This window comes from Schistocerca nitens, chromosome 1, assembly GCF_023898315.1.
Source record: "Schistocerca nitens isolate TAMUIC-IGC-003100 chromosome 1, iqSchNite1.1, whole genome shotgun sequence".
In the NCBI taxonomy this organism is placed as follows: domain Eukaryota; kingdom Metazoa; phylum Arthropoda; class Insecta; order Orthoptera; family Acrididae; genus Schistocerca; species Schistocerca nitens.
This window is the reverse complement of record NC_064614.1, coordinates 598,041,241-598,069,238: the sequence shown is the minus strand read 5'-3', so window position 1 is coordinate 598,069,238 and position 27,998 is coordinate 598,041,241. Positions and strand designations below refer to the sequence as shown.

General features: G+C 44.6%; 1 protein-coding gene across 1 annotated transcript in view; it reads left to right on the top strand.

Annotated features, from left to right (window-relative positions):
* The window catches only part of LOC126236516 (odorant receptor Or2-like), a 113,842-nt gene that overhangs the window by 54,117 nt on the left and 31,727 nt on the right, over positions 1-27,998 (top strand). Inside the window, exon 3 of the mRNA XM_049945885.1 lies at positions 7,774-7,873. Coding sequence (XP_049801842.1) covers positions 7,774-7,873 — 100 coding nt within the window. The remainder of the gene's footprint in view (positions 1-7,773; positions 7,874-27,998) is intronic.

Here is a 27,998-nt window from a genome sequence, read left to right as displayed (position 1 = left end):
TTCGATAAAACGCTCTAGAACATTCTTGAACTCCTCCTACGATTACATATTCAGCCAATCATATTTCTTTCTCTGTCTTGCTGCGGGAATACAGCTTAGCATCTTGCGTGAGAATTTCCGCAGCCGTCCCCAGCAGATTTAAGTGTCAGGAAGTCGTTTCTGAAAGTATTTGTATGGAGTGTAGCCATGTATGGAAGTGAAACATGGACGATAACTAGTTTGGACAAGAAGAGAATAGAAGCTTTCGAAATGTGGTGCTACAGAAGAATGCTGAAGATAAGGTGGGTAGATCACGTAACTAATGAGGAGGTATGGAATAGGATTGGGGAGAAGAGAAGTTTGTGCCACAACTTGACTAGAAGAAGGGATCGGTTGGTAGGACATGTTTTGAGGCATCAAGGGATCACAAATTTAGCACTGGAGGGCAGCGTGGAGGGTAAAAATCGTAGAGGGAGACCAAGAGATGAACACACTAAGCAGATTCAGAAGGATGTAGGTTGCAGTAGGTACTGGGAGATGAAGAAGCTTGCACGGTATAGAGTAGCATGGAGAGCTGCATCAAACCAGTCTCAGGACCGAAGACCACAACAACAACAACTCCCCCGCATATTCCTTCATGCTAGAAAGCCTGTGGCGATGCTTGTAAGATGTTATCGCTGTGATCTTAAGCTTTCAGTCATCGCCTCGCCACTGACTCTTTTTAGCTACGAAACGAGCCTCCATGAGGAGCCCATACCGCCTGCTTTGCGACAGGTTGGTGGGCATAGACAGTGAACGCTCCCACTGTCCTATTCTTTTGAGAACCATGAAAACTGCCCTACCTCCAGCGCTATCTCCCTCGGCTTGCTTCTGTTTCGACGACTGTGGAGGCCCTCGATTTCTCTGTGCTGTCAGAACCAGCGCAAAATTACTCTTCAGGAATGCAACTCTACAGAAATGTTAGTGTGATGCTACCCAGTATCAACCAATAAATGATTAATAATTAGAGAACCTCACCTAAAATGTTATCTCCTACTATTATGTAGTATCAATGATGTTAAATGATATGCAAGCACACTGGTATCTGCACTTATATAAAGCTGTGTTAACTCCCATTGAAAAGATTTCGTGCATTCGTCTATTAAATAAACAGCTAATGAACACGCCTTGTGAATTACTGTGCAGTACCGCACCTAACGTGCCATACCGCAGACACATCATTCGCCGCTGGACGATAGCCCTAATAGTTTCTTTAGAGTGTCAATAGGGCTGTTTACAACTTTAGGTGTGGCCCACGTTCCATATCCCCAGATGTCCAGAGAGTATTGGACACAGTGTCCTACTGCAGGCTGTCAATGAAGCTCCGAGCATGTAGGTTAGGTTTCCAGGTATGTAAGTAGCTGATAGACCTCTTCAGGAATGGAACGCAATATGTTGACCTCGATGGCGAGTGTTCATCAGAGGAGAACTCCAGGGAAGCTTGACAGGACCGCTCTTATTCTCTGTATAGATAAATAATCTGACAGGGAGGGTGAGTCGCAATCTTCAGCTGTTTGCTGATGATGCAGCATTTTACAGGAAAGTATCGTTGTTGAGTGACTACATACTACGCATATGATAACTCAGAATTTCTAGTTGGCGTGATAAATTGCAACGTGCTCTAAAAGCAGAAAACCGTAAGTTTATGAGGATTAGTAGGAATCTCAATCCTTTAGTGTTCGAATACAGCATTAGTATTGTGCAGCTTGTGTCAGTCACGTCGATAAAATATCACGGTGTAGCACTGCAAAGCGATATGAAATGGTATGAATAAGTGAGGTTGGTAGTAGGGAAGGCGAATCGTCGGTTTCGGTTTGTTGGGAGAACATAGGGAAGTGTAACTCGTCTGTACCACCGGAAAAAAAAAATATTTTGACCTGGAGGTGGTAGATGGCTCCAATGGCGTCTGCCAACAGATAGCGTAGTGGCATAGTTACCAGAGTGCCATCTGCGTCTACCCTTTAATAAGGAATACTCACAGCCAAAAGGCTCAGTGCGGTATAAATGTATGAATCAGGCAGGCAACCACGCCACAGAGACTCATTCGCGTTTCCTAAAAGCAACTGAGCGATTTTGAAAGGGAGCAAATTGTGGCATTCCGGGAGGTGTGGAATTACCACACAAGTTGGACGAGTTGCACTAGTTATGCAACGATGCTTATATCAGAGGTCAACGTGAACATATTCACACCCGTAGACGAGTTTCTGGGCGTCCACACAGCACAGACGCCGACCAGGATTGTTGTATTGTAAGGGCAGCCGTGACGGATCGTACAGCTACCACAGCAGAGATAAGGCGGCTTGTGAACACACGCGTCTCAACACGGACTGCTGAAATCTGGTTGTTAGCAGTGGGACTATGAGCATACACACCTCTAGCCCGTCTACCACTCACGCCACTGAATCGACGTGCACGGCTCGACTCGTGCCGTCAGACGATCACTTGTAAGACTGAATGGCGCGCCGTGGTCTTCAGCGATTAAAGCAGATTCTTCCTGCACGCAAGTGATGCTCGTTTGTGCGTACGACACAGTCCTGGTGAGCACTGTGGAAATTTGTGTTATAGTCCGTGAGACGAGTGATTGGTACTGACAGTTCCGGTGGGCAGACGGCGCTGTTGCCGAACGTGGCTCACAGCACGCGGCGCCCTGTCTGCTACACGCATTCTCTAGCAGCAGAAATAAAAGCGAGACAAAATACAAGTCGTATTGGTACGCGTGAATTTATTTAAAGTTGATGCTTGAAATATATTAACTCGACAGCTGATAAGAGCTATTTAGTACAAGTATCTAAGATGCTGAAACATAATAAAGTTATTTGTTAAACTTCACAACTGAAATGAAAACTATTTTCGCAAGTTGTTGAACATTAGCAGTTTTGGTTTCCATTGTGAAGTATTAGCATTATTAATTTGTTCTACTACAAGCTACAGAATAATTGGTCAGTGTATTAAGAGTTATAATCTGAAGAAAGTACTCACAATATGATGATCTGGTTGTAGATCGATAGCAAACTCCCTCCTTACATTCCTGAATACGTTGTAGTTACTGTAATGGAAAAACACCACTCACATCACTGTCAGAATCTGATTTGACATTGTCTTCCTCAGCACTACTCGAACTATCACTGCTCTCTCCCAGATGTATAATTAAATTTTCGATGCATTCTTCCACAACCCCCTCGGTTTTGGCCGCCTCTCTGATGGCACTTGCAGTGCTGTTTACAATTTTATCCCACGTCTCGCTTGTCACTTTATTGATAGCTGCTGGAAGGAGAGTTTCCACTTCAGAGATCGTGAATTTTTTATTGTTTGCAGCAATGTAATTTTTTATCTGCGCACACACTCCTTCAATTGCATTGAAGTGACAGTGGTATGGAGGAAGCCGAACGATTTCATGCCCGTGCCTTTTAACAATCTCGTCAATTACATATGTTGAAAATTGGTGTTTCTTTTGTGCCACAATTTCGAGCAGTTCCGCCTTCCTTAAATCTTCTCTGAAATCTACTTTTCGCCGTTTCAACCACTGAATCATATCGTCTTTTTTGTTGCCAAGGTTGGTGCCTTATCGTGAACAACGGAATGATAAGGCGCATTGTCCATAACAATCACTGATGGACTTGTCAGATTCGTCATAAGCGATGTCTCGAACCATTCTTGAAATACTACACTGTTCATTTCTTCATGGTAATCTCCCGTCTTTTTTGACCGAAACATTTTCAAGCAGTTTGGCACAAAACCTTTCGATGTTCCTGCATGTAAGACAATAATACGCCCTCCTTTGCCAACAGGCACTGCCATTGTCCCCTCGGGCGTTCCATCATTCCAGCCTCTACGTAAAGAATGGCTGGCATTGACCCAAGTTTCATCTAACCACATTATACTTTCGAATTCCACACCCATGATCCTGCGCATAAATCTGCACCGTCATGCAACTACATCTGTCCTTTCCATTAATATTTTGCGTCCGTTAAACAGTGAATAGCTGAAGCCTATGTCTTTCAACACTGTACGCAATGAAAATTTGCTCCCTTTAAAAAGATCGTCTTTCTGAAGCGACACCAGTAATTTAGATAGAGTGGGATGTTCCCTTCTCTTATAATATATGACGACGAATAGCGTCTTTCTGATGGTTCAAATGGCTCTGAGCACTATGGGACTCAACTGCTGAGGTCATTAGTCCCCTAGAACTTAGAACTAGTTAAACCTAACTAACCTAAGGACATCACAAACATCCATACCCGAGGCAGGATTCGAACCTGCGACCGTAGCGGTCTTGCGGTTCCAGACTGCAGCGCCTGTAACCGCACGGCCACTTCGGCCGGCACGTCTTTCTGAAAATCGTCCAAAGCTGTCACCTGCTTATTTCTCGGTCGCTTCTTTCCTGGTGTGTGCAGCTTTGTTGTGCCACTCTCGTCACAATCTACACTATACTGTTCTTTCCCTATCTTTACAACAGTGTTCTTACTTATTTTCAATGCTGCTGCAGTTCTCTTCACAACCTGAACAACAGGAATTAAGGGCCCACCTTTGTCCTTTTCTTTCTCAAAGTAATCCCTCACAGAGCACACGAATTCACGGGCCTGGGTGTGTAGCACACTTATCTTCCTCCGTTTCACTTCTTGTGTTGGGCTGGTACTACCCGCCGCACTATACATTGTTTACAACGAAACAAACAAAGAAACACTAAAAACAACAAAAACGAAATAAACTGCGAATTCAACTTCAGACAAACGACGAACGACCGCACCGCCTGCACGCGAGACACTGGTAAGTTTCATAAGCGCGCGCGACCGGGTTTCAGAGCGGCAACGTGGCCCTTGCTACCCGCTCAGTCAGGCCGTCATTGGCTGCCTGCCTGCGGTCGCTAGGCAACGGAAAGACACTACCGAGCTGTCAATACCAAAGACTCGTCTCCCAGACTATAAGTTCCTATGGGACCAAACTGCTGAGATCATCAGTCCCTAAGCTTACACACTACTTAGTCTAACTTAAACTAACTTACGCTAACGACAACACACACACCCATGCCCGAGGGAGGACTCGAACCTCCGACAAGGGATAGCCGCGCGAACCGTGGCAAGGCGCCTCCGCCACACGGCTACCCCGCGCGGCAGCGCTGTGAAGTTGAGTGCATTCTCCCAAGACATACTGGCCCCACCTCAGGACGCTAACCAGCGCTCGGTATCTCGGTATGTGCTAAATGTTTTTAGACCCCTTTTTTAGCCGTTCTTGCAACAGGACGGTGATGTGTTGCTCCAATAGGGTAACGCTCGCGTACATACTGCATGTGAAACTCAGCGCGATATGCAAGACATTCAGCAACTTCCCTGGCCAGCACAATCGCTGGACCAACAACTCTTACAGAACTACGTGAACAGGTCAAGCAGGTGTGGCATAACACATGCCAGGAAAGTATTCACCATCAGTACGATGGGCTGGGTGTCAGAATCAGCACCTGCGTTGCCACCTGTAGAGGCTACGCCACGTGGTATTTCAGCATGGGTCGACACCTTGTACGTCAGAACCGTTTGCGCTATTTATCTGTAATTGTAATTGTCTCGTGTACTTCATATGCACTGTTGCAGCAATAAATCCGGAGTGAACTGGAAACCTCTAAAAGGGCATACTAATTTCTTTTCCGGTAGTGTATGGAGGAGGTAGCATGTAGATCACCAGTGTAACAAATCTTGAGTACTTCTCGAGTGTTTGGGATCCCCTTTCAGGTCGGAGTAAAGGAAAGCATCGAAGCAGCTCACAGGCTTGGAGCTAGATTCGTTACCGATAGGTTCGATAAACTCGCGAGTTTTATGGTAATGCTCAGTGAACTGATATGGGAATCCTTGGAAGGAAACCGACATTCCTTTCGTGAAATACTTACCGGAAAATTTATAGAACCGCACTTGGGGCTGACTTCAGGACGATTCTACTGCCGCCAACGTACATTTCGAGTAAGGACCACGAATACAAAAGATATTACGGCTCCTACGGCGTAGTATAGATAGTCGTTTTTCCCTCGCTCCATTTGCGGGTGGAACTGTAAAGGAAATGACTAGTAGTGGCTTAAGGTACCCTTTGTAACGTACCTTACTGCTAATAGCGAATTATTTGTGTGGAAGTAAAAATTTTATAGAGATAAGACGAACCTTGTATGGCTAATGAATGTGAGTGTATCATTTTCACATATACGACTGGACATGAGTAGTATACTTTTTCTGTTGGGGCATGCGAATGTTTCTTTTTTGCTTAAATTGATTGCTGATCTCTTGTTTCTGTAATTTTTGCTATGTTTCGTACCATGTACTAGCTCCGTATATATATATATATATATATATATATATATATATATATATATATATATATATATATATATATTAGGTCTGAAGATGGTCAACTGAAATTAATGTCCTGACTTGTAAATATTTTGTGGTGTGTAGCTGGAATAAGAAATGCATAGAAATGTCATATTTCGTAGTAATTGACTGGAAGTCTTCAAAAGTGATATCTGCGGTTCCCAAGAAAGTATTAATAGGCCATGTCTCGTTCTTAATCTGTGTTTGTGCTGCGGCCGGGACTCGAAGACTGGTCTTCTTGCTTGTTCGGCAGAAATGCTAATCATTACACCACCACAATACAATGGTCAACATTGCTGCACGAACTGCCGAAGAGTTAGCATTTCTGCCTAGCAATCAAGAAGACCCAGGTTCGAGTCCCGGCCGTGGCAAAAATTTTAATTCATTTCTTTTGCTTCGAACACTATCGTAGATAATGAAGAGATGTCTCAGGGAAACATTTAATCATAACATCTTTAACATGAGTATGAAGCAACACATGTTAAATTTGGGGTTGGAAATTTTAAGTTTGTCGGGTCAGTACATAGGGAGTACAATTACGAACATCTGAAATTAGAAACATCACTTAAAAGGGTGTTGTGGGGAAGGCGAACCAAAGACTGCGTTTTATGGCAGACCAATTAGAACATACAACAAATCTACCACAGAGACTACCTACACTACACCTGTAGGTCATCTTCTGGGCATTGCTTCGTGATATGGCATCGTTACCGGATAGGGTTGACGGAGGACATGGAAAGAGTTCAAAGTAGGGCAATTCGATGTATGATGCTTATCCTCTTATGTGGAAGTGAAGTTAGTAGGTTACGAGAATGATCTCGTCGCGTTCTCGCGGTATTTCAACACCACCGCTCGGCTAGAGACCTGACAGCTTTTCATCAACTAACAATCTTAGCACATTGCAACGTCTATGCTGCTCGAACGATAATGCACCACCTGTTTCATATGTACTCCCATGCCTAAAAATGAAAAATGCAATACCTATGGCTTCTGATAAAGAGATAGAAGTGCACCACGGCAGCTGAAGGTACTTTCTTAAAATGGTTTCAAGAATGGTTTGGGTCTTCACATGGAATGTTACCACTAACCTTTACTATTTTTAGACGGAGCTCCCTCCCTCTACCTACAGGACTGATCGTGGAAGACGCGCGCAGAGCGTTAATGATGAGCAACGAGACCGTGAGTTCAAACGCGTCTCTTTAGCATCATGCTACCTGGATAACAGCTCAAAAGCAATAAATCTGTTGATTGTATAAGTGTTGAAAGTGTTTTTTTTTGTTCGTGTTACGTGGAAATATCTGTTCTTTATTTTCATTATCGTGTATATTTCCTTTACTTATGTATGCTGCACCTCTGCTCCAGTACCGTTGGAATTGCTTCAACCATTACTGTTTCTCTTTCACAGATACCTCGATTTCTTAGAAAACTTGATGAATCCAGTTCCTCTGGCGCAGTTTCTCCTTTGCGTGGGTGGCATTTGTCTCACCTTGTACCAAATAACATTCGTAAGTACAAAGTTACACTCTATCTCATTGACAGTCTTACCGAAAGAATCTCGTGTGCACTGAGTATTCTAAGTAGGCTGTCACTGATTACTGGAGAAATTACCTTTTATCGTCGATTTTACATCTCATCACAATCAGCTACTGTCATTTGGAACTTTTCACTAGAGTTGACTTCTGAATAAACGAAGTATCTACAATCTACATGGATACTCTGCAAATCACGTTTAAGTGCCTGGCAGAGTTACATCTTCACTTTTGCATTATTGCACATTCTATGGAGCCTGGGGGTGGCAGGCCTCTATGGTTGCTGGTGGAACTGGGTTGGCAGAGGTCAGGAGGCCAGCAAATCACTGCCCTGGACACGGTAGCAGTGGAGCAGTGAGTGGATGCCTTGTAATCGTCCCGTATCGTCATGAAAGCATCATTGTTAGAACATTCATTTATTGCTCAGCAGACTACAGCAGTTGTAACGATGGTTGCAGAAGTCAACTCCCCCAGGTCATAAACTGTATAGGCTGGTGAAGAGGTGCGGTCGTCAGCAAGTGGCCCGGGAGCTTGTGGTATCGCACGACCAGTGAAACGATGACGGCAACGACAGTAAGGTCCCTGATTCCAGCAACTGGAGGCAGCCATAATGGATATCACACTATCACATAGATTAGAGGCAGCCTGATTGTTCAGCGGCATGCAGGACCCCATCACAGATCCAGCGCGGGTGAGACGGTTGGCAGCAGCAGTGCCTGCTCACGTAAGCACTGGTTTACAGTAAGGAGTTTGCTTACACAGGCAATGGTGGCTGAGTGGCTGCACGCTCCTGGGCTCGAGTTTTAGTTGTACACTTCCAGGGTAATAAACCAGCAGCAGCTGAGTTACACCAGCAGATGGCCAGCAGGTTGTAGGGCACTATGACCACTGCATCAGACTTAGTGCGAACAGCAGGGCTGCAGTTGGCAGCGGCAGAGCCTGGAGGTGATGACTTGTTGATGATCCATGTAGACTTGTAGACTAACGTAGGTCACCCCTCGGAGCTGCAGCCAGAAAGAGTAGTATTTATACAGAGTCCCTTTGTACTAAATTATCAGTTCCTATCATGTAAATCATAACAGAGCCACGGCTCGGACGTAAATAAAGTTATAAAACTACACTGGCCTACTTCTTTAACCATTTAGCCAGAAAAGTAACTACAGGTTTGGTATACAATATCATACATACAACAGAGGCATTAGAAATTAGATTAATTCTTGGTTAATTTCATGGTACACTCTGTACATCCACACACTCAACACGCTCCATATTCTTGTGCTGGAACCTTTATGTCTGACTTATAACTGAATTTCCACTTCTGTAAAAAATGGGCAGCCGGCCGCGGTGGCTGAGCGGTTCTAGGCGCTTCAGTCTGGAACCGCGGGACCGCTACTGTCGCAGGTTCGAATCCTGCCTCGTGCATGGATGTGTGTGATGTCCTTAGGTTAGTTAGGTTGAAGTAGTTCTAAGTCTAGGGGAATGAGGACCCCAGATGTCCCATAGTGCTTAGACCCATACACTGACATAGTCCGTTGTGGTCAGCTGTCGAAACAGGTCCGCCACTGATGTTGGTTGGGGAATTCCTGCTCTTATCAAGGCCTTAAGAAACCTGTGGCGTTGTTTTTTATAGCTTGAACACCCTAGTATCACATGGTTGAGGTCTGCAGTCTCAGTTGGGTGGAGTTTGCAGTATAGAGATGGCTAAACTTTCGTCCTATAAAGATATGAATGGTAGCAGCCTTGACCCAGCCGGATGCGCGTTATAGTCGTAGTATGACATCTAGATAGGTTGATTTGTGAGAATCAGGTTTTTCGCGGAATACCCGGCTGTATTGCTGCATAATGCCTTCCTTTGAACTGTTGTGAGAACTCCCACGTCTTCGACCCTTCTTAATGAACCCTTTCCTTTACGCCAGTAGCAAAGCCTATATGTGGAAGGCAAGTGCAGCAAATCTGGCGCTCACTCACACTTTGTTTCGCTAGGTGGTCGGCCATCTCGTTACACGAGGTACCAGAGTGTCCCTTGTCCGCTTGCTTGCCTGGGTGGTAACGTGCTCGCCTCCCATGCAAGTGGGCCCGGGTTCGATCCCTGACTGGGTTGGAGGTTTTCTCCGCTCGGGGACTGGGTTTTGTGTTGTCCTCATGATCATTTCATCCCCATCACAGGCGCGCAAGTCACCCAGTGTGGCGTCGACTGAAATAAGACTTGCACTTGGCTGCCGAAATTCCCCACTTGAGGCTTCCCGGCCAACGATGCCATACGCTCATTTCATTTTTTAGAGTGTCCCTTGATCCATAATAACTGCACAAGTTAATGATAACTTTCACACTGATAGTTTAACTTCATTACACCGAGCACATGGCGGTTAGCGTTGCTGCGTTTCTAGGTTTTCCAGTGCTCTCCTCGAATCCGTGACACTAAATACACTCCTGGAAACTGAAATAAGAACACCGTGAATTCATTGTCCCAGGGAGGGGAAACTTTATTGACACATTCCTGGGGTCAGATACATCACATGATCACACTGACAGAACCACAGGCACATAGACACAGGCAACAGAGCATGCACAATGTCGGCACTAGTACAGTGTATATCCACCTTTCGCAGCAATGCAGGCTGCTATTCTCCCATGGAGACGATCGTAGAGATGCTGGATGTAGTCCTGTGGAACGGCTTGCCATGCCATTTCCACCTGGCGCCTCAGTTGGACCAGCGTTCGTGCTGGACGTGCAGACCGCGTGAGACGACGCTTCATCCAGTCCCAAACATGCTCAATGGGGGACAGATCCGGAGATCTTGCTGGCCAGGGTAGTTGACTTACACCTTCTAGAGCACGTTGGGTGGCACGGGATACATGCGGACGTGCATTGTCCTGTTGGAACAGCAAGTTCCCTTGCCGGTCTTGGAATGGTAGAACGATGGGTTCGATGACGGTTTGGATATACCGTGCACTATTCAGTGTCCCCTCGACGATCACCAGTGGTGTACGGCCAGTGTAGGAGATCGCTCCCCACACCATGATGCCGGGTGTTGGCCCTGTGTGCCTCGGTCGTATGCAGTCCTGATTGTGGCGCTCACCTGCACGGCGCCAAACACGCATACGACCATCATTAGCACCAAGGCAGAAGCGACTCTCATCGCTGAAGACGACACGTCTCCATTCGTCCCTCCATTTACGCCTGTCGCGACACCACTGGAGGCGGGCTGCACGATGTTGGGGCGTGAGCGGAAGACGGCCTAACGGTGTGCGGGACCGTAGCCCAGCTTCATGGAGACGGTTGCGAATGGTCCTCGCCGATACCCCAGGAGCAACAGTGTCCCTAATTTGCTGGGAAGTGGCGGTGCGGTCCCCTACGGCACTGCGTAGGATCCTACGGTCTTGGCGTGCATCCGTGCGTCGCTGCGGTCCGGTCCCAGGTCGATGGGCACGTGCACCTTCCGCCGACCACTGGCGACAACATCTATGTACTGTGGAGACCTCACGCCCCACGTGTTGAGCAATTCGGCGGTACGTCCACCCGGCCTCCCGCATGCCCACTATACGCCCTCGCTCAAAGTCCGTCAACTGCACATACGGTTCACGTCCACGCTGTCGCGGCATGCTACCAGTGTTAAAGACTGCGATGGAGCTCCGTATGCCACGGCAAACTGGCTGACACTGACGGCGGCGGTGCACAAATGCTGCGCAGCTAGCGCCATTCGACGGCCAACACCGCGGTTCCTGGTGTGTCCGCTGTGCCGTGCGTGTGATCATTGCTTGTACAGCCCTCTCGCAGTGTCCGGAGCAAGTATGGTGGGTCTGACACACCGGTGTCAATGTGTTCTTTTTTCCATTTCCAGGAGTGTATGTCGTCGAACTGATTTGCCGCATATTGAAGGATTTCCTTAACTGCAATAACTTCAGTACTGAAGGTGCTAGCTTCCGTTGGTAGCTTAAACATAGTCCAAGACAGTGGATCTCCGCAGAAGTAAGAAAAGCCGGTGCCCTCTCTTGCTTTGGAGCCGTTAGTGAAAATTTGACGAATAAAGGCCAGATTTATGCAGTCAGGTAGGAAACGATCCCGTCCTCTGGGCTGATAGAAGATTGTTGGATGGTAGTTTACTAAGTCGTATTCCAATTTAAATGCACTAGGCAGAGAGTATTATAGAGCAAAGGGTCGAGGCGTTGACATATAACATGCACCCATAATCCAGTAAAGACCGAATCATTTCGGACTGTAACATCAGCTCCCCACCACACGAGAGATACCGGCCGTGGGACAATCAGTGATCGACCGATCTTGGAAATCAAATATTCCACATGGCTTGCACACGTCAGTCTGCTGTCGACAATGAGTCCAAGCCACTTGACTGGGCTCCTTCCTGGAATGGTAAAAGGCTCTACTCGTATCTCGGGCGTTGTCGTCCATCTCTGGAATGTAAAGATAAGATTTTATTTCTGCCAGATTCAGTCCAGTTCTGCACGTCTACGAATACAGCACGCACGCCGCTCGAGCCAACCACCGTAGCGTCATTCTCAAGCTGAGAGAAAACTTGTACATCCAGATGTTATCGTCGTAAATTAGGATTTTTACTGTGGGACCAAAAATTGTGCTGAGGTTTGACGAGTACACTGCATAAAGAATATGACTTAAGATGGAGACTTGCTTCAATCCTCTGCAGAAAATACGCGGTCCATGCAAGGTATTGTCCTGTTGTCTGATGCGGATTACACGTTGCCGTAGGAGAGAGCAAAGATTGCGGGTAATGAAGTGTAGGACACCCACTGACTGGAGCTTCCGGATCAGGACATTCACGTCCACAATATCATACGCTCCGAAAACATCGAAAAACAGTGCCGTCAAGTAACCATTAAAAGCATAAATACGTTCTATGTCGGTAGTTAAGAGACCTAGGTTGTCTATGGTGCCTCTTCCTTTTCAAAATCGGTATTGAGAGCGGGACAGAAGGTAGTACATAGTTACATACATGCATTACACCTTCTTCCATAGATCGTGAATACGACATTTCGTAATGATGTGGAACGTGTCACTTTAACATAAGTGTTCTTTACACAAAATAATTAATTAATTATTGATTTAGAGCTACTACTTCATATCTAAAAATTCATCCACTGAGTAGAAGGAGTTGTCATTCAGAAATTCTCTTAATTGGCTTTTAATTGTTGGTTAGCTATCTGTCAGACTCTTAATGCTATTTGACAAACGACCAAAGATTTTTGTGGCAGCATAATTCACCCTTTTCTGTGAGAAAGTGAGATTTAATCCAGAATAGTGAAGGTCATCCTATCTTCTAGTGTTTTAGCTACACACTTCGCTGTTATTTTTGAATTGGGATGGGTTATTAATAACAAATTTCATAAGTGAATATATGTATTGCGAAGGTACTGTGAATATCCCGAGTTCCTTCAATAAATGTCTGCAAGGCAATCTTGAGTGGGCTCCAACTATTATTCTGATTACACGCTTTTGTGCAATGAATACTTTCTCTCTTAATGATTAATTGCCCCAAAATATGATACCATATGAAAGCAGTGAATGAAAATAGGCATAGCAGGCTAATTTACTGTTGTGTTTATCACCAAAATTTGCAATAACCCTAACAGCATAAGCAGCTGAACCTAACCATCTCAGCAGATCTTCGATGTGTTTCTTCCAATTCAATTTCTCATCAGTGCACACACACAGAAATGTTGAATATTCTTCCTCAGCAACAGACTTCTTTTCATAGTCTATATTTATCAATGGTGTTATGCCATTCACTGTACAGAACTGTAAAACTGTGTTTTCTCAGAATTTAGTGAGAGTGCATTTGCAGAGAACCACATAATAATTTTCTAAAACACATTGTTTACAATTGCCTCAGCTGATTCTTGCTTATTGGGTGTGATTACTATACTTGTATCATCAGCAAAAAGAACTAGCTTTGCATTTTCATGAATATATAGTGGCAAGTCATTAATATATGATAAGAACAATAAGGGACCCAAGACTGAACCATGTGGGACACCATTCTTGATACCTCCCCACTTAGAGGACTCTGCTAATTTTTGCAGAATATCTGCAATGTTGATTTCAACCTTCTGCATTCTTCCAGCTAAATATAAATTGAACCATTTGTGCACTGTCCCACTTATACCACAACACTTAAGCTTATCTAGAAGATTCTCATGATTCACACAGTCAAAAGCCTTTGAGAGATCACAAAATATGCCAATGAGTTATGTTCAGTTATTCAATTCATTTAATATTTGATCAGTGAAGGCATATACAGCATTTTCTGTTGAAAAGCCTTTCTGAAAACGAAATTGACATTTTGTTAGCACTTCATTTCTATAAACATGTGATGCTACTCTTGAATGCATTACTTTTTCAAGAATTTTGGATAAAGCTGACCGAAGTGAGACTGGACAATAGTTGTTAGCATCAGACCTATCCCCTTTTTTATGCAATGATTTAACAATAGCGTATTTCAGTCTGTCTGAAAAAATGCCCTGTTTCAGTGAGCTACTACATATGTGGCTGAGAATCTTACTTATTTGCTGGTGACAAGCTTTTAGTACTCAGTCTGAAAGGCCATCAATTCCATGTGAGCTTGTTTTGAGTGATTTTATTATTTTCCTAATTTCAGTAGGAGAGGTGGATGAATTTCAATTTTATCAAATTGCATGGGTATTGCCTTTTCCATATACTGCCTTGCATTTTTTAATGAATAGCTGGATCTTATTTTCTCTAGAACACTTAAAATGATTGTTGTTGTTGTTGTGGTCTTCAGTCCTGAGACTGGTTTGATGCAGCTCTCCATGCTACTCTATCCTGTGCAAGCTTCTTCATCTCCCAGTACCTACTGCAACCTACATCCTTCTGAATCTGCTTAGTGTATTCATCTCTTGGTCTCCCTCTACCATTTTTACCCTCCACGCTGCCCTCCAATGCTAAATTTGTGATCCCTTGATGCCTCAAAACATGTCCTACCAACCGATCCCTTCTTCTAGTCAAGTTGTGCCACAAACTTCTCTTCTCCCCAATCCTATTCAATACCTCCTCATTAGTTACAAGATATACTTCTGACTTCCTTTTAATAAATTTTTCATTTAGTTTGATAGAAATACAATCTTCCTGTGCTCTTGATTGCCCTGTTTCCCTTAAAACAATATTCCAAATTGTTTTAATTTTATTATCAGATGTGCTAATGTCAGACATAATGCGTATACTGCTGCACTTTTTAAAAATTTTTCTTAATACAGTACAGAAGTTTTTATAATGTTTCTCTCTTTTGGGATCATTACTGCTCCTAGCTATAAGCTACATTTCCCTTTTCTGTTTACAAGATATTTTTATCCCTTTAGTAAGCTATGGCTTTTTACATGGTTTATTACAATTATATTTCACTGTTTTCTTAGGAAATCTGTTTTCAAATATACTCACAAAGGTATCATGAAATAGGTTAAATTTTAGATTAGCATCACGTTCCCTGTCTAACTGTTGCAAGCTTTCCTTAAAATTTTCCATTGTTAAATCGTTAATTCAATGCACTATTTTGGAGGACTGTTTTGGATTACTGTATGGAACTATGTCATATACTGTAACTATCTGTGCATCATGATCAGACAGACCATTCTTAACAGTACAAGTTTTTATTTGAGTAAATTTATCTTGGTCTATGAAAACATTATCTATCTGAGTGGTTTCCTGTACCATCCGAGTAGGAAAATCAATAACTGATGTCAAATGAAAGAACCAAGTAATACTTCAAGATTAAGCTTTCTATCGCACTCTTTCAGAAAATATACATTGAAATCCCCAAAACAATAACTTGCTTTCCTCTGTCTGACAGATAGCACCCATAGTTACCATTTCCATACCTGTGACTATATGATGTTCAGACAGGCATAGTACATATATCCCACCCTCAGTGTCTAAATATTCTAAACAAACAGGAACTTCATCTACTTTGTTTTTCAGTCCCCTGATATTCTTATGCAATATACACTACTGGCCATTAAAATTGCTACACTAAGAAGAAATGCAGATTATTAACGGGTATTCATTGGACAAATATATTATACTAGAACTGACATGTGATTACATTTTCACAGAATTTGGGTGCATAGATCCTGAGAAATAAGATCCCAGAACAACCACCTCTGGCCGTAATAACGGCCTTGATACGCCTGGGCATTGAGTCAAACAGACCTTGGATGGCGTGTACAGGTATTGCTGCCCATGCAGCTTCAACACGATACCACAGTTGCCGGCCGAAGTGGCCGTGCGGTTAAAGGCGCTGCAGTCTGGAACCGCAAGACCGCTACAGTCGCAGGTTCGAATCCTGCCTCGGGCATGGATGTTTGTGATGTCCTTAGGTTAGTTAGGTTTAAGTAGTTCTAAGTTCTAGGGGACTATTAACCTCAGCAGTTGAGTCCCATAGTGCTCAGAGCCATTTGAACCATTTGAACCACAGTTCATCAAGAGTAGTGACTGGTGTATGGTGACAAGCCAGCTGCTCGGCCATCATTGACCAGACGTTTTCAATTGGTGAGAGATCTGAAGAATGTGCTGGCCAGGGCAGCAGTCGAACATTTTCTGTATCCAGAAAGGCCGGTACAGGACCTTCAACATGCAGTCATGCATTATCCTGCTGAAATTTAGGGTTTCGCAGGGATCAAATGAAGGGTAGAGAAACGGGTCGTAACACATCTGAAATGTAACGTCCACTGTTCAAAGTGCCGTCAATGCGAACAAGAGGTGACCGAGACGTGTAACCAATGGCACCCCATACCATCACGTTGGGTGATACGCCAGGATGGCGATGACGAATACATACTTCCAATGTGCTGCGACGGATTTTTACGTGCGTGCGTGCGTGCGATGCACCAATTGCAACGGATTATATTTTGCTGCTGCAATGCAATTTTTTTTATAATTTTTGTTCACCTACCTCTTTACAGCGGTAGATCTTCGCACGTAAACTCCTGACTGCAGCCACTTACGAGATCACAGAAAAGCAGTGTTGAGGAAACTGTAACCTCATAGCTACACGCCAGAGGCCGCTATAAGTAAAATTTGCTGAAAATTTTCTATGTACTTTAAGGAAATGATTCGGAAAGGGGATGTCACTCGTACTTTAAGCATGAAGTTCAAATTTAAACCTTCAATAGATCTTTATTGCCGTTAAGCAAGAGCATCAGCCCACATTTACGAAAATTACTAAAGTTTCTGCTCACAGTTATCACCATACCTAAAACAGCCAGAACTTTTACCTTCCCAAATTCCGAAACCAATTACTTGTAACACAGTCAATGATCGGCCAATTACTTCTGCACACGATATTCAGTGGTTGTCTTTAGTAAAAGTTAATGCTCCACATAAAATACTCAAGTAAGTATATACTCAGTACCGCCACGCTATATAATTCAAAGTTCACTCGCGATTTTCGTCGGAACGAATTATCACAACACTCTAAAGTTTTCATAAACAGTTTCTGGTCACTACCAGATACCATTAACACTGGACCATAACGCGGAAGTCATCCCAAGACTTCATCTTACACATAATGCGAAAAGTCACATCCAGCATAACCGCCTCCAATCAAAGCTGGCTCGCGACTCCCCCCTCACTCTCCCACACTCAAAACTATATCTCCTCGCTAGGCGGCCAACCGTCTCGCTTCTCATTGGCTGTCAGTATTTACGACCAATGAGAACTCACTTCTAGGGCGCGGCAAGCACCAACAACTTCTCTAGGTTCATTGACGTCATCAAATTTAGTAACACAAAACTCTCTGATTAAATAAACAAAACAAAATGAACTATAAGCTTTACTCTATACCTGGAAATTTATTATGTAGTCGCGAATGTTCTGGCTGTCTTATACATAAGCATACATACTTGGACATCCGACGTTCACTAGTAGGGGAACCACTAGTGGATTCGTGCCCACGTTACATAGTTGGAACACTTGCCAGTTCCTGTAGATAATTACATGAATGATTTTTAATAATGCCGAAGGTCCCACATACTCGCACGCGCGCATCCTCATTCACATGCACCCTAACACACAATACACATATTTACTTAGAATTCTTGAAATTATTATTATAGAAAAGTCACAGAGGTTTTCTGAAACTAAAAACTTTCCAAATTTATATATGAACACTGGGAGTGTTATCAGATCACCATACATAGTCACTGAAGGTGAACTATTACAACACTGTGTTTATTTAAATTCTTTACTGTCGGAAAATTACGTTTTTTTATGAAATTTTACTAACTTCCAAAATACAACTACACTCCTGGAAATGGAAAAAAGAATACATTGACACCGGTGTGTCAGACCCACCATACTTGCTCCGGACACTGCGAGAGGGCTGTACAAGCAATGATCACACGCACGGCACAGCGGACACACCAGGAACCGCGGTGTTGGCCGTCGAATGGCGCTAGCTGCGCAGCATTTGTGCACCGCCGCCATCAGTGTCAGCCAGTTTGCCGTGGCATACGGAGCTCCATCGCAGTCCATAACACTGGTAGCATGCCGCGACAGCGTGGACGTGAACCGTATGTGCAGTTGGACTTTGAGCGAGGGCGTATAGTGGGCATGCGGGAGGCCGGGTGGACGTACCGCCGAATTGCTCAACACGTGGGGCGTGAGGTCTCCACAGTACATCGATGTTGTCGCCAGTGGTCGGCGGAAGGTGCACGTGCCCGTCGACCTGGGACCGGACCGCAGCGACGCGCGGATGCACGCCAAGACCGTAGGATCCTACGCAGTGCCGTAGGGGACCGCACCGCCAATTCCCAGCAAATTAGGGACACTGTTGCTCCTGGGGTATCGGCGAGGACCATTCGCAACCGTCTCCATGAAGCTGGGCTACGGTCCCGCACACCGTTAGGCCGTCTTCCGCTCACGCCCCAACATCGTGCAGCCCGCCTCCAGTGGTGTCGCGACAGGCGTGAATGGAGGGACGAATGGAGACGTGTCGTCTTCAGCGATGAGAGTCGCTTCTGCCTTGGTGCCAATGATGGTCGTATGCGTGTTTGGCGCCGTGCAGGTGAGCGCCACAATCAGGACTGCATTCGACCTAGGCACACAGGGCCAACACCCGGCATCATGGTGTGGGGAGCGATCTCCTACACTGGCCGTACACCACTGGTGATCGTCGAGGGGACACTAAATAGTGCACGGTACATCCAAACCGTGATCGAACCCATCGTTCTACCATTCCTAGACCGGCAAGGGAACTTGCTGTTCCAACAGGACAATGCACGTCCGCATGTATCCCGTGCCACCCAACGTGCTCTAGAAGGTGTAAGTCAACTACCCTGGCCAGCAAGATCTCCGGATCTGTCCCCCATTGAGCATGTTTGGGACTGGATGAAGCGTCGTCTCACGCGGTCTGCACGTCCAGCACGAACGCTGGTCCAACTGAGGCGCCAGGTGGAAATGGCATGGCAAGCCGTTCCACAGGACTACATCCAGCATCTCTACGATCGTCTCCATGGGAGAATAGCAGCCTGCATTGCTGCGAAAGGTGGATATACACTGTACTAGTGCCGACATTGTGCATGCTCTGTTGCCTGTGTCTATGTGCCTGTGGTTCTGTCAGTGTGATCATGTGATGTATCTGACCCCAGGAATGTGTCAATAAAGTTTCCCCTTCCTGGGACAATGAATTCACGGTGTTCTTATTTCAATTTCCAGGAGTGTATTTTTGATCTCAGACTTCGACATATTGTTTGTTTTCACAACAGAAGGATATACATCAAATATGACGTTCCTCAGGTTATTCCTTTATTAGTTGTTAATATTTTTAGTTTCGTATAATGTAGTTGGCCTGCCAGCGCTACTCCACTGCTTTCACACGCACAGCTGCAACAGACGGTCGTGACGTCAGTCTGCAGGACACAACTCGTCCGTTACTGACCGTATTATACTGTACCGGCTTACATTGCAGCCCAAATACATTCTGAAGTAAAGCTTCTAATAGACAAATGGGCGATCGCGCACTAGTTGCGACGTCACAGTGTGTCAACCACTATGTCGCCAAACACGGATGCGACCATCATGATGCTGTAAACAGAACCTGGATTCATCCGAAAAAATGACGTTTTGCTTTTCGTGCACCCAGGTTCGTCGTTGAGTACACCATCGTAGGCGCTCCTGTCTGTGATGCAGCGTCAAGAGTAACCGCAGCCATGGTCTCCGAGCTGATAGTCCATGCTGCTGCAAACGTCGTCAAACTGCTCGTGCAGATGGTTGTCTTGCAAGCGTCCCCATCTGTTGACTCAGGGATCGAGACGTGGCTGCACAATCCGTTACAGCCATGCGGATAAGATGCCTGTCATCTCGACTGCTAGTGATACGAGGCCGTTGGGATCCAGCACGGCGTTTCATATTGCCCTCCTGAACCCACCGATTCCATATTCTGCTAACAGTCATTGGATCTCGACCAACGCAAGCAGCAATGTCGCGATACGATAAATCGCAGTCGCGATAGGCTACAATCCGACCTTTATCAAAGTCAGAAACGTGATGGTACGCATTTCTTCCCCTTACACGAGGCATCACAACAACGATTCACCAGGCAACGCCGGTCAACTGCTGCTTGTGTATGAGAAATCGGTTGGAAACTTTCCTCATGTCAGCACCTTGTATGTGTCGCCACCGGCGCTAACCTTGTGTGAATGCTCTGAAAAGGTAATCATTTGCATATCACAAGATGTTCTTCCTGGCGGTTAAATTTCACGTATGTAGCACGTAATCTTCGTGGTATAGCAATTTTAATGGCCAGTAGTGTCCTAACTTTAATTTTCACTGTGCTTTTATGAGAATCTTGTGACATACTAACATTATTTTTTCTGCACTGTTATGAGAATCTTGTGATATTTTAACATCTGTAGTACCTGACTGTCTGAACTTCTCATTAAGCTTAATTTCAATCTATGTTGGATGATTGATGATTGAACACTGATCTTAGCCTAAAAAAGTACTCCCATGAGTTTCAGTTCCCCCCTCCCCCCCCCCCCCCTAAAGATTTTGCTATCATCCCAGCCAGTTTATCCTTCCCTTTCCTATTGACATGCAGGCCATGTCTTGTGAAGACCCACCTACCAATAGCATCAACAAGAACCAAACCTGTGCCTGACAAAGTAGCCGCCTGAAGCAGCTGCTCTAGCTCCATATTGACCCTCTTGACAGAGCAGTTGGGGCCGATCATACAGCGTGAAAGCAGGAACCAAGCCAACATGTGTCTGCCTCGTTGTAGATGCTATTTTTACCTGGTCACACTCAATGAATTCCTCTCAAACCACGCTTCCAAACGGTGCTTCATGATCCTTTCTAACGTTTTAAACATGCAAGTAGAAACATTTATAGGAGGGTATGAACTGCCCAAATCAGGGTCTTTGCCAGGCTTGAGTATGGGAACAATTAATTACGTAAGTGCCTAGTTTCCACAATGATTGCAGATGTCGAGCAATATGTGTGAGGCTTCGTCCAGCAAATTGTCTGGCATTTTCTAGTGGATGTCGTCAAATCCTGGAAAAGCACTGCTGGTACCTTTTAAGATGTTCCGCAGTTCTCTGAATAGAAATGGAGTCAGTAAGGACTGCCTCCATCCCAGGGACGAGGGAGAAGTGGCATCCGAGGTTGGCAGTGATTCAGGGATGACCGATGGGGCCATGACAATTTGCAGGAAGTCATCAAGCCAGCCATGTAAACCTTTACTCAATGGAGATTTGTTCCTGAATTTGCATATGGTGGACCAAACCGATGACAACGGAGTTTCTCTGGTGAGTATACAAGACTGTTTTTTTTTTTCTCTGCTTCAAAAACAGTCTGGTAGCGGCGGCCACCTGTTGGTATTTGAGAAAATTCGCCCAGGTGTGTTCTCTTTTATAGATGCTGTAAGTTAACTTTCATTTGGGAACTTGTCTTGAACAGTCTTGAATCCATCATGGAACTGAAAGATCTTTCGGCCTTCGGATCGGTTTGACTTGGCATTTGGAAAATACGGCCGCCCTATTTGTTAGGGGAATGACCAGACTGTAACGTTTGTCTGCGGGTCCGTGCAGTAAACCTGCTTCAAGATGTTCCTTGATGTATGTTTTATACGCCTCCCAGTCTGTTTTGGATGTGTTCCATTTTGGTGACGGCATGTATGTAGTTGGTTCAATATCGTTTATGATATTATTCGAATAACAAAATGATCAGACCCCAGCGGGCAGTAGCAGATCTCCCACTTAAATTCTTAGGAGATATTCGAAGAACATATGGTGTTATCTATTGCAGACGAGCGTCTTCAAGGCGGTGGGATGAGAGTTGGGCAATAGTTGTTCAGAATAAATAAATTGAATTCTTCTGTAATGTCCAAAACAGCTGCTCCATATCTACCGTCTATCTCGCATCCACAGGTCGTATGGTACGCATTGAAGTCAACAGGAGAGGGGGTCGAGCTGATTAACCAATGTGTGCCACTCATCAGTTTCGATTATCTTCTTGGAGGGCAGTATAGTGCCACTATGGAGAGGTGTGAAGTCTTGAAGCGAGTGCACATCGCTAGAGCCTAAAAGCCATTTGCGTGTGGTCGACGTATCTAGCAGAAGCAGGAAACGAAGATCTAACGAACTCTGCGTTTTTCGTCGTGTATGTCTTCCCCAAAAATCTGGAAACCTTGGAGCGAGGACAATGAATGTGGTTTAAACCACGTTTCTGGGATAGCTGCAATGTGTATGTCTTGTGAAAGTAATTCTGTTTGCGGGGTTTCTCTCTTGGAAATGACTGTCCTGGCGTTAATCGCCATTTTGCTGAGTCACAATTTCCAGTAACATCTGGCGTATTGCTGTGGAATTGACTGGTCCTTGTGCTGTCTTTTTGATTCGTGCATGATCTGTGTGATAAGATTGAAAAGTTTGTCTTGCAATGTGAGTGACTCCGGAACGGACGGTCTGCCTGTTTCTATCCCCGGAATGGCTCTGGCTCTGAGCACTATGGGACTTAACATCTATGGTCATCAGTCCCCTAGAACTTACAACTACTTAAAGCTAACTAACCTAAGGACAGCACACAACACCCAGTCATCACGAGGCAGAGAAAATCCCTGAACCCGCCGGGAATCGAACCCGGGAACTCGGGTGTGGCCCGCATCTCGTGGTCGTGCGGTAGCGTTCTCGCTTCCCACGCCCGGGTTCCCGGGTTCGATTCCCGGCGGGGTCAGGGATTTTCTCTGCCTCGTGATGGCTGGGTGTTGTGTGCTGTCCTTAGGTTAGTTAGGTTTAAGTAGTTCTAAGTTCTAGGGGACTTATGACCACAGCAGTTGAGCCCCATAGTGCTCAGAGCCATTTGAACCATTTGAACTCGGGCGTGGGAAGCGAGAACGCTACCGCACGACCACGAGCTGCGGACCCCGGAGTGGAACTTTCGTTACAAGAGCCGTTCAGCGACATGGTGGTGTTGCGGTGGGTGCGGTTTGCTGCGGATCGGTCCCATTGGCAGGGTGTTCGAGTGCAGAGGTGGTGACGTGGTCCATCGGGGGTGTGTGCGCGGGGCGAGCGGCCTGGCGTCGCTGCTTTGTGGCTGTGTATCTGTGCGGCTGAGCCGGCAGAGCTGGGAAGGCGCGACCATCACGCAGGGGTGGAGGAGAGTGCACTGCTTCGGCACACAGTCTATATGAGATAGCCGTCTCGGCTTCCACGAAAGTGACGCCTTGCCTAGCAGCGACTTCCTTAACTTACCTCTGCCGCGGGTACTCTGGTCACTCCCGGTTTACCGCCTCGTGCGCCTGTTGCGATGTAAACACCGCGGCTGACTGGTGGGGCAGTCGACTAGCGCATGATTTCCACCACATTTGCCGCATATTATGGCTGAGCAGCACTGGTGTTTACATGATTAAATCTGAGACAGTTAAAACGTCGCCGCACAATATGTATCCACTGGGCAACGCGTCATGCAAATTGAAACGGAGTCTGCCAGTACTTTCATAGCAAACTGAACCACAAACGAGCCAAATGGTGCGATAGTGATAATTCCGTGCTTTATTTCCTTTTTTTGGACATGCGCCTGCCATATAAGACTTCATAGGGTGAAACTATCACATGCATGGGTTCCTCCTCATTTAAGCTATTGTCAACTTTTCTGCTTACACCCTGGCGCGTGATGACGTGACTTTGTATTGGTGAGCTGAAAATACCAGTAAGTTAGCTGTTCTGGTAGAGTTAAGATCAATTTTGATGCTGCTCCGTCCTATTGTAACTAACCTGTTTCTACGGGTTATTACGTTAAGATTAGGGTCGCCGCCGACTCTAATCATAAAACTAATCAAAGGTTCGGCCGAGTCGGAAAATAAATTAATTTGATCACAGACCAAAAACTCATAAAAATGCATACGTTGTGATATCGCTCATAGGGGATGCGATGTAATTAATAGTATTGCCCGGGCACTGTTCACGAAAATCAAACATTTAAAATAAAATAGAAAATGCATGAACACTGTGCATAAGACCAGCTCCCAGCAACACACCTGAAAATAAGACTTAATCTAAAGCATTTGTTTTAAAATAAAAGGGGAAACTAATCACTGGACCTGCACGTAAGGAAACGCGTTGGATGTGCTCACGGGAAAGGCGCTTGGTGAGTGGCTTAGGTGCTAAACCGTAACCTCCGAATACAAGAGAAAATTGTGGATAAAATCATTTATTCCTAAGATATGGATGTGAGGCATGTACACAATTCCTGATAACATTAATTCCTAAAACATTAAAAAAAACATCGATACATTCACCGTTATAATCTACACCTAAAATCATTGGTGTGAATCATTCATACAACTGCTGTTGCCTGATAAATGATCGTAATAACTCGTGAAACGGTACACGTTTCGCAGTAGACCCGCGTGACCACGTGGTTTGTGGAGACGCAATTTCTAGGTATCGTGGCCAAGTTGCAACAAAATCACATCACGCAATCGTGAACAATTAATATTTTTTAAAACAAACATAAGATCGGACAGTCAGTGATGACGGTAGCCCAACAAACTCTAATTTTCAACCCCGTGGTTGGCTCCCCACGGACGAAAGACACATATAGCAAGAAAAATTTACGAGAAGGCAAAGCTATTAATATTTAGAAAAATGAAAGCTTATCCAGGCACAGCTGAAGGCAAACAGACATTCATTCAGAAGCGAGTGCTCACTTCTCATCGACACCTTTGTGTGGCGCTCTTCCGGCGGAGCCAAGTCTGCTATAGAAATTTACTAAAAGAAAAATCTGCCAAAGTTTCGCATTCCTTGCTGCGACAAGGCAAAGCAATCTTTCAGAGTTGAAAAGCGAGATTAAAAGGTAACAGCTCTCCTCTCGCCTAGTAACAACGCGCCAAGCGGTCAGTCTAACTCACCCTTCTTCGACTGGAGCACAGCTGTGGACGCTTCCCGTACCGGCGGCAGACTGCCTCCCTTTTTCTTCTCCAGCCTCTTCCACGCTCCGCGTGGCCCGGAAAACCCAAACATGCCAAACTATCGCAGACTTTCTGCAGCAGACTACGCCACCGTCTAGCAACGTGACGCACAACCACATTCATTCAGTCACACCACTATGAGAGTTATGAAAAAAGAGAAACAAGGAAAAGAAAGAGAAATGCTAGTGAAAGTGGGCTACCGGACTAATAAAGGTGGCTACAGGACCCTTTCACTATTGATAAGATATTCGTAATGTCTTGCCTACATTCTGAGTTTGTTGTGTACACAAGCTTTCCAATTGCCATCTGATGCAACCTGTAACCATTTCCTGTACGTCTTTCCACATATGTACAGAAAGGGCCAATGTCATTGTCTCGATAACGTTTATTTTTATTCATTGCATAAACGGACCGACGGAAGGGAACAGCATTGTTTGTATCACGAGTCTGTGCAACACTAGAAGAGCTCGGCAAGTACAGGTTCAGGGATGAGTCTACAGCTGCGTGGCTCTCTACTGCCAAAGCGTTATCTACGCACTGCTGCGATAAGCTGGCTACTTCCCTTATTTGGTTGTTGTACTGCTCCACGGCGATTGCTGCTCGTTCGTCTCTCTTCTGTTCTTCCTCATACTCCGAGATCCGCTTCTGCACGGCACCCGAAGCACTGGGCTGGGATGATCGCTGAGAACTTCCATGGCCTCCGCGACCGCTGAGTGCAGTGGCTGCTGGCCTGCCGTCGAAAGACACACGGCTGTCAGTAAAGGAGCTGGGCAGCCGCCCTCCTCGTTCGCCCAACTCTCCGTGTTTAGAATAACTTTACGTGGCTCTTGTGCTAACTGTTGCACATTATCAACGTGTCGCCCAAGAAGAATTTAGGTTTCCTCACAACTTAGCATGAACACAAGTGACTGAGAAACACTAGATAAACAACTCGAAGTAAAATACGCTCCGTGACTACAAGGGAGTTAACGCATCGGAGTCTCGGTGCAGAATGACTACCATAAGTAAGCGTAGACTACGTTAGCTTCCCTAGTGGTTTTGGTCAGTTAAGGTGTCCCAGTGTAATGGGTACGTTAGTTGTGTTGCATACCTATGGGGCGTTACATCATAACGATTGTTTTCTTTGTGTATACGATCAGTGTCTTTCTAGCTTCCCCTAAAAATCAAAAGCGGCGAAACTCTAGAAATTGAGTGAGGATGTGTAAAGAGCTGGGAAACCTAGGAAACATTTTTGTTCTACATAGTCACCCTCCTGTCTTTTACTTAAGAATAAACAGTATTTACAGCAAAACTGAAACTGTCAACGTTTAATTCTGTTTTCATTCCAAAATTTTTGATTTGTTACGTGAAAAAAGAGGGACGTTGTTGTAAAAGTAAAGAAAACAACACATATTTATTATGTAGCACTATAAAACGCAATTTCTTCAACAAAAAGGTGAAATTAAATAAAAACTGCAAAACAAGAACTTTCGCATTTATGAATAATAACAGGAAACTCTTGGCTTTGATCATGATGAAGAAAGTTCTATTGAATACAAAATAATAACAATAATTATACATTTTTATATAAACTTTACTTGTATCAATTTCATTGGGTATATAAAAGTGCAGAAGCGATCAACTAACTTTAATTGCTTATAAAATGCAATTTATATAATGTAAGGGCTAACACTGAATGACGTGTTGTTCTAATTATATGCAAAACAAACGACCCAAAAAAAAAACAAAATTTTCAAAGAGAAGTCGCCGGCTCTCGTTGTCTCTCTTACACGTTCATTCATGTTGCTTTCCCTACCAATTCCACTAATACTACCCATAATCCTACCATTTCCTACATCGTTCACGTAGTGTACCTAAACTATCGAACCGTAGTTTTGGTAGCGCTCAACGTTTATTTACTTGTTTACTATGTTCATACTAGTTCTTTTGGCCTTATTTCCTATTTATTCAAATGTACTCGTGTGTTTATTTCCATGCAAGCTAAAATAATAGGTGCAACGTAATTTTAAATGAAAATACGTTTCTTCTAACCCATTCGCGTAAGATAATGAAAGTTTCACGACTTCAGGATATACAACTTAGTTATCGAATTATATTGCCTCATACAAATTGTTAAACATCGTATGAAATTAAGTTTTACTTGTAATAAATTCCACTTTAGAGCTGTTACATACGATGTCCTCATGAAGATACAGAATTTGCATTCTGGGGGGGGGGGGGGGGGGGTACCAACTGAATTTTGAGTTTAAATAGGATACCAGTGAAGTACGACTTTCTACCTGATTTTCTAGAGCGTAAACGACAGAAGTTTGTGTGTTGTTAAGTTTCTTTGAGGATTTTTTGTAATTTGTAATTGCAAAATTTGCATCACATTCTGAATCGTGGATGCGGGTGGTTGGTGGTTTGTCAGTCTAAGAGTTGTTGGAATTTGAAAGGGCATTCAGTTATCTCACCAAATGAATTGTTGAACATGTGGAAGAAACAGGAGAACGGCTCATTAGCAAACTACAGAACAATTGACCATTTGCACTCGGTGCAATGTGTATGTATAACAGGGAGCAAGTGTGCAAGAACGATTCGCTGAATATGTTCCACTTTCTTTTGGTTCTAGGATCTCTTTTAAATGGAAGCAAAGAGGGAATGCCTGTAAC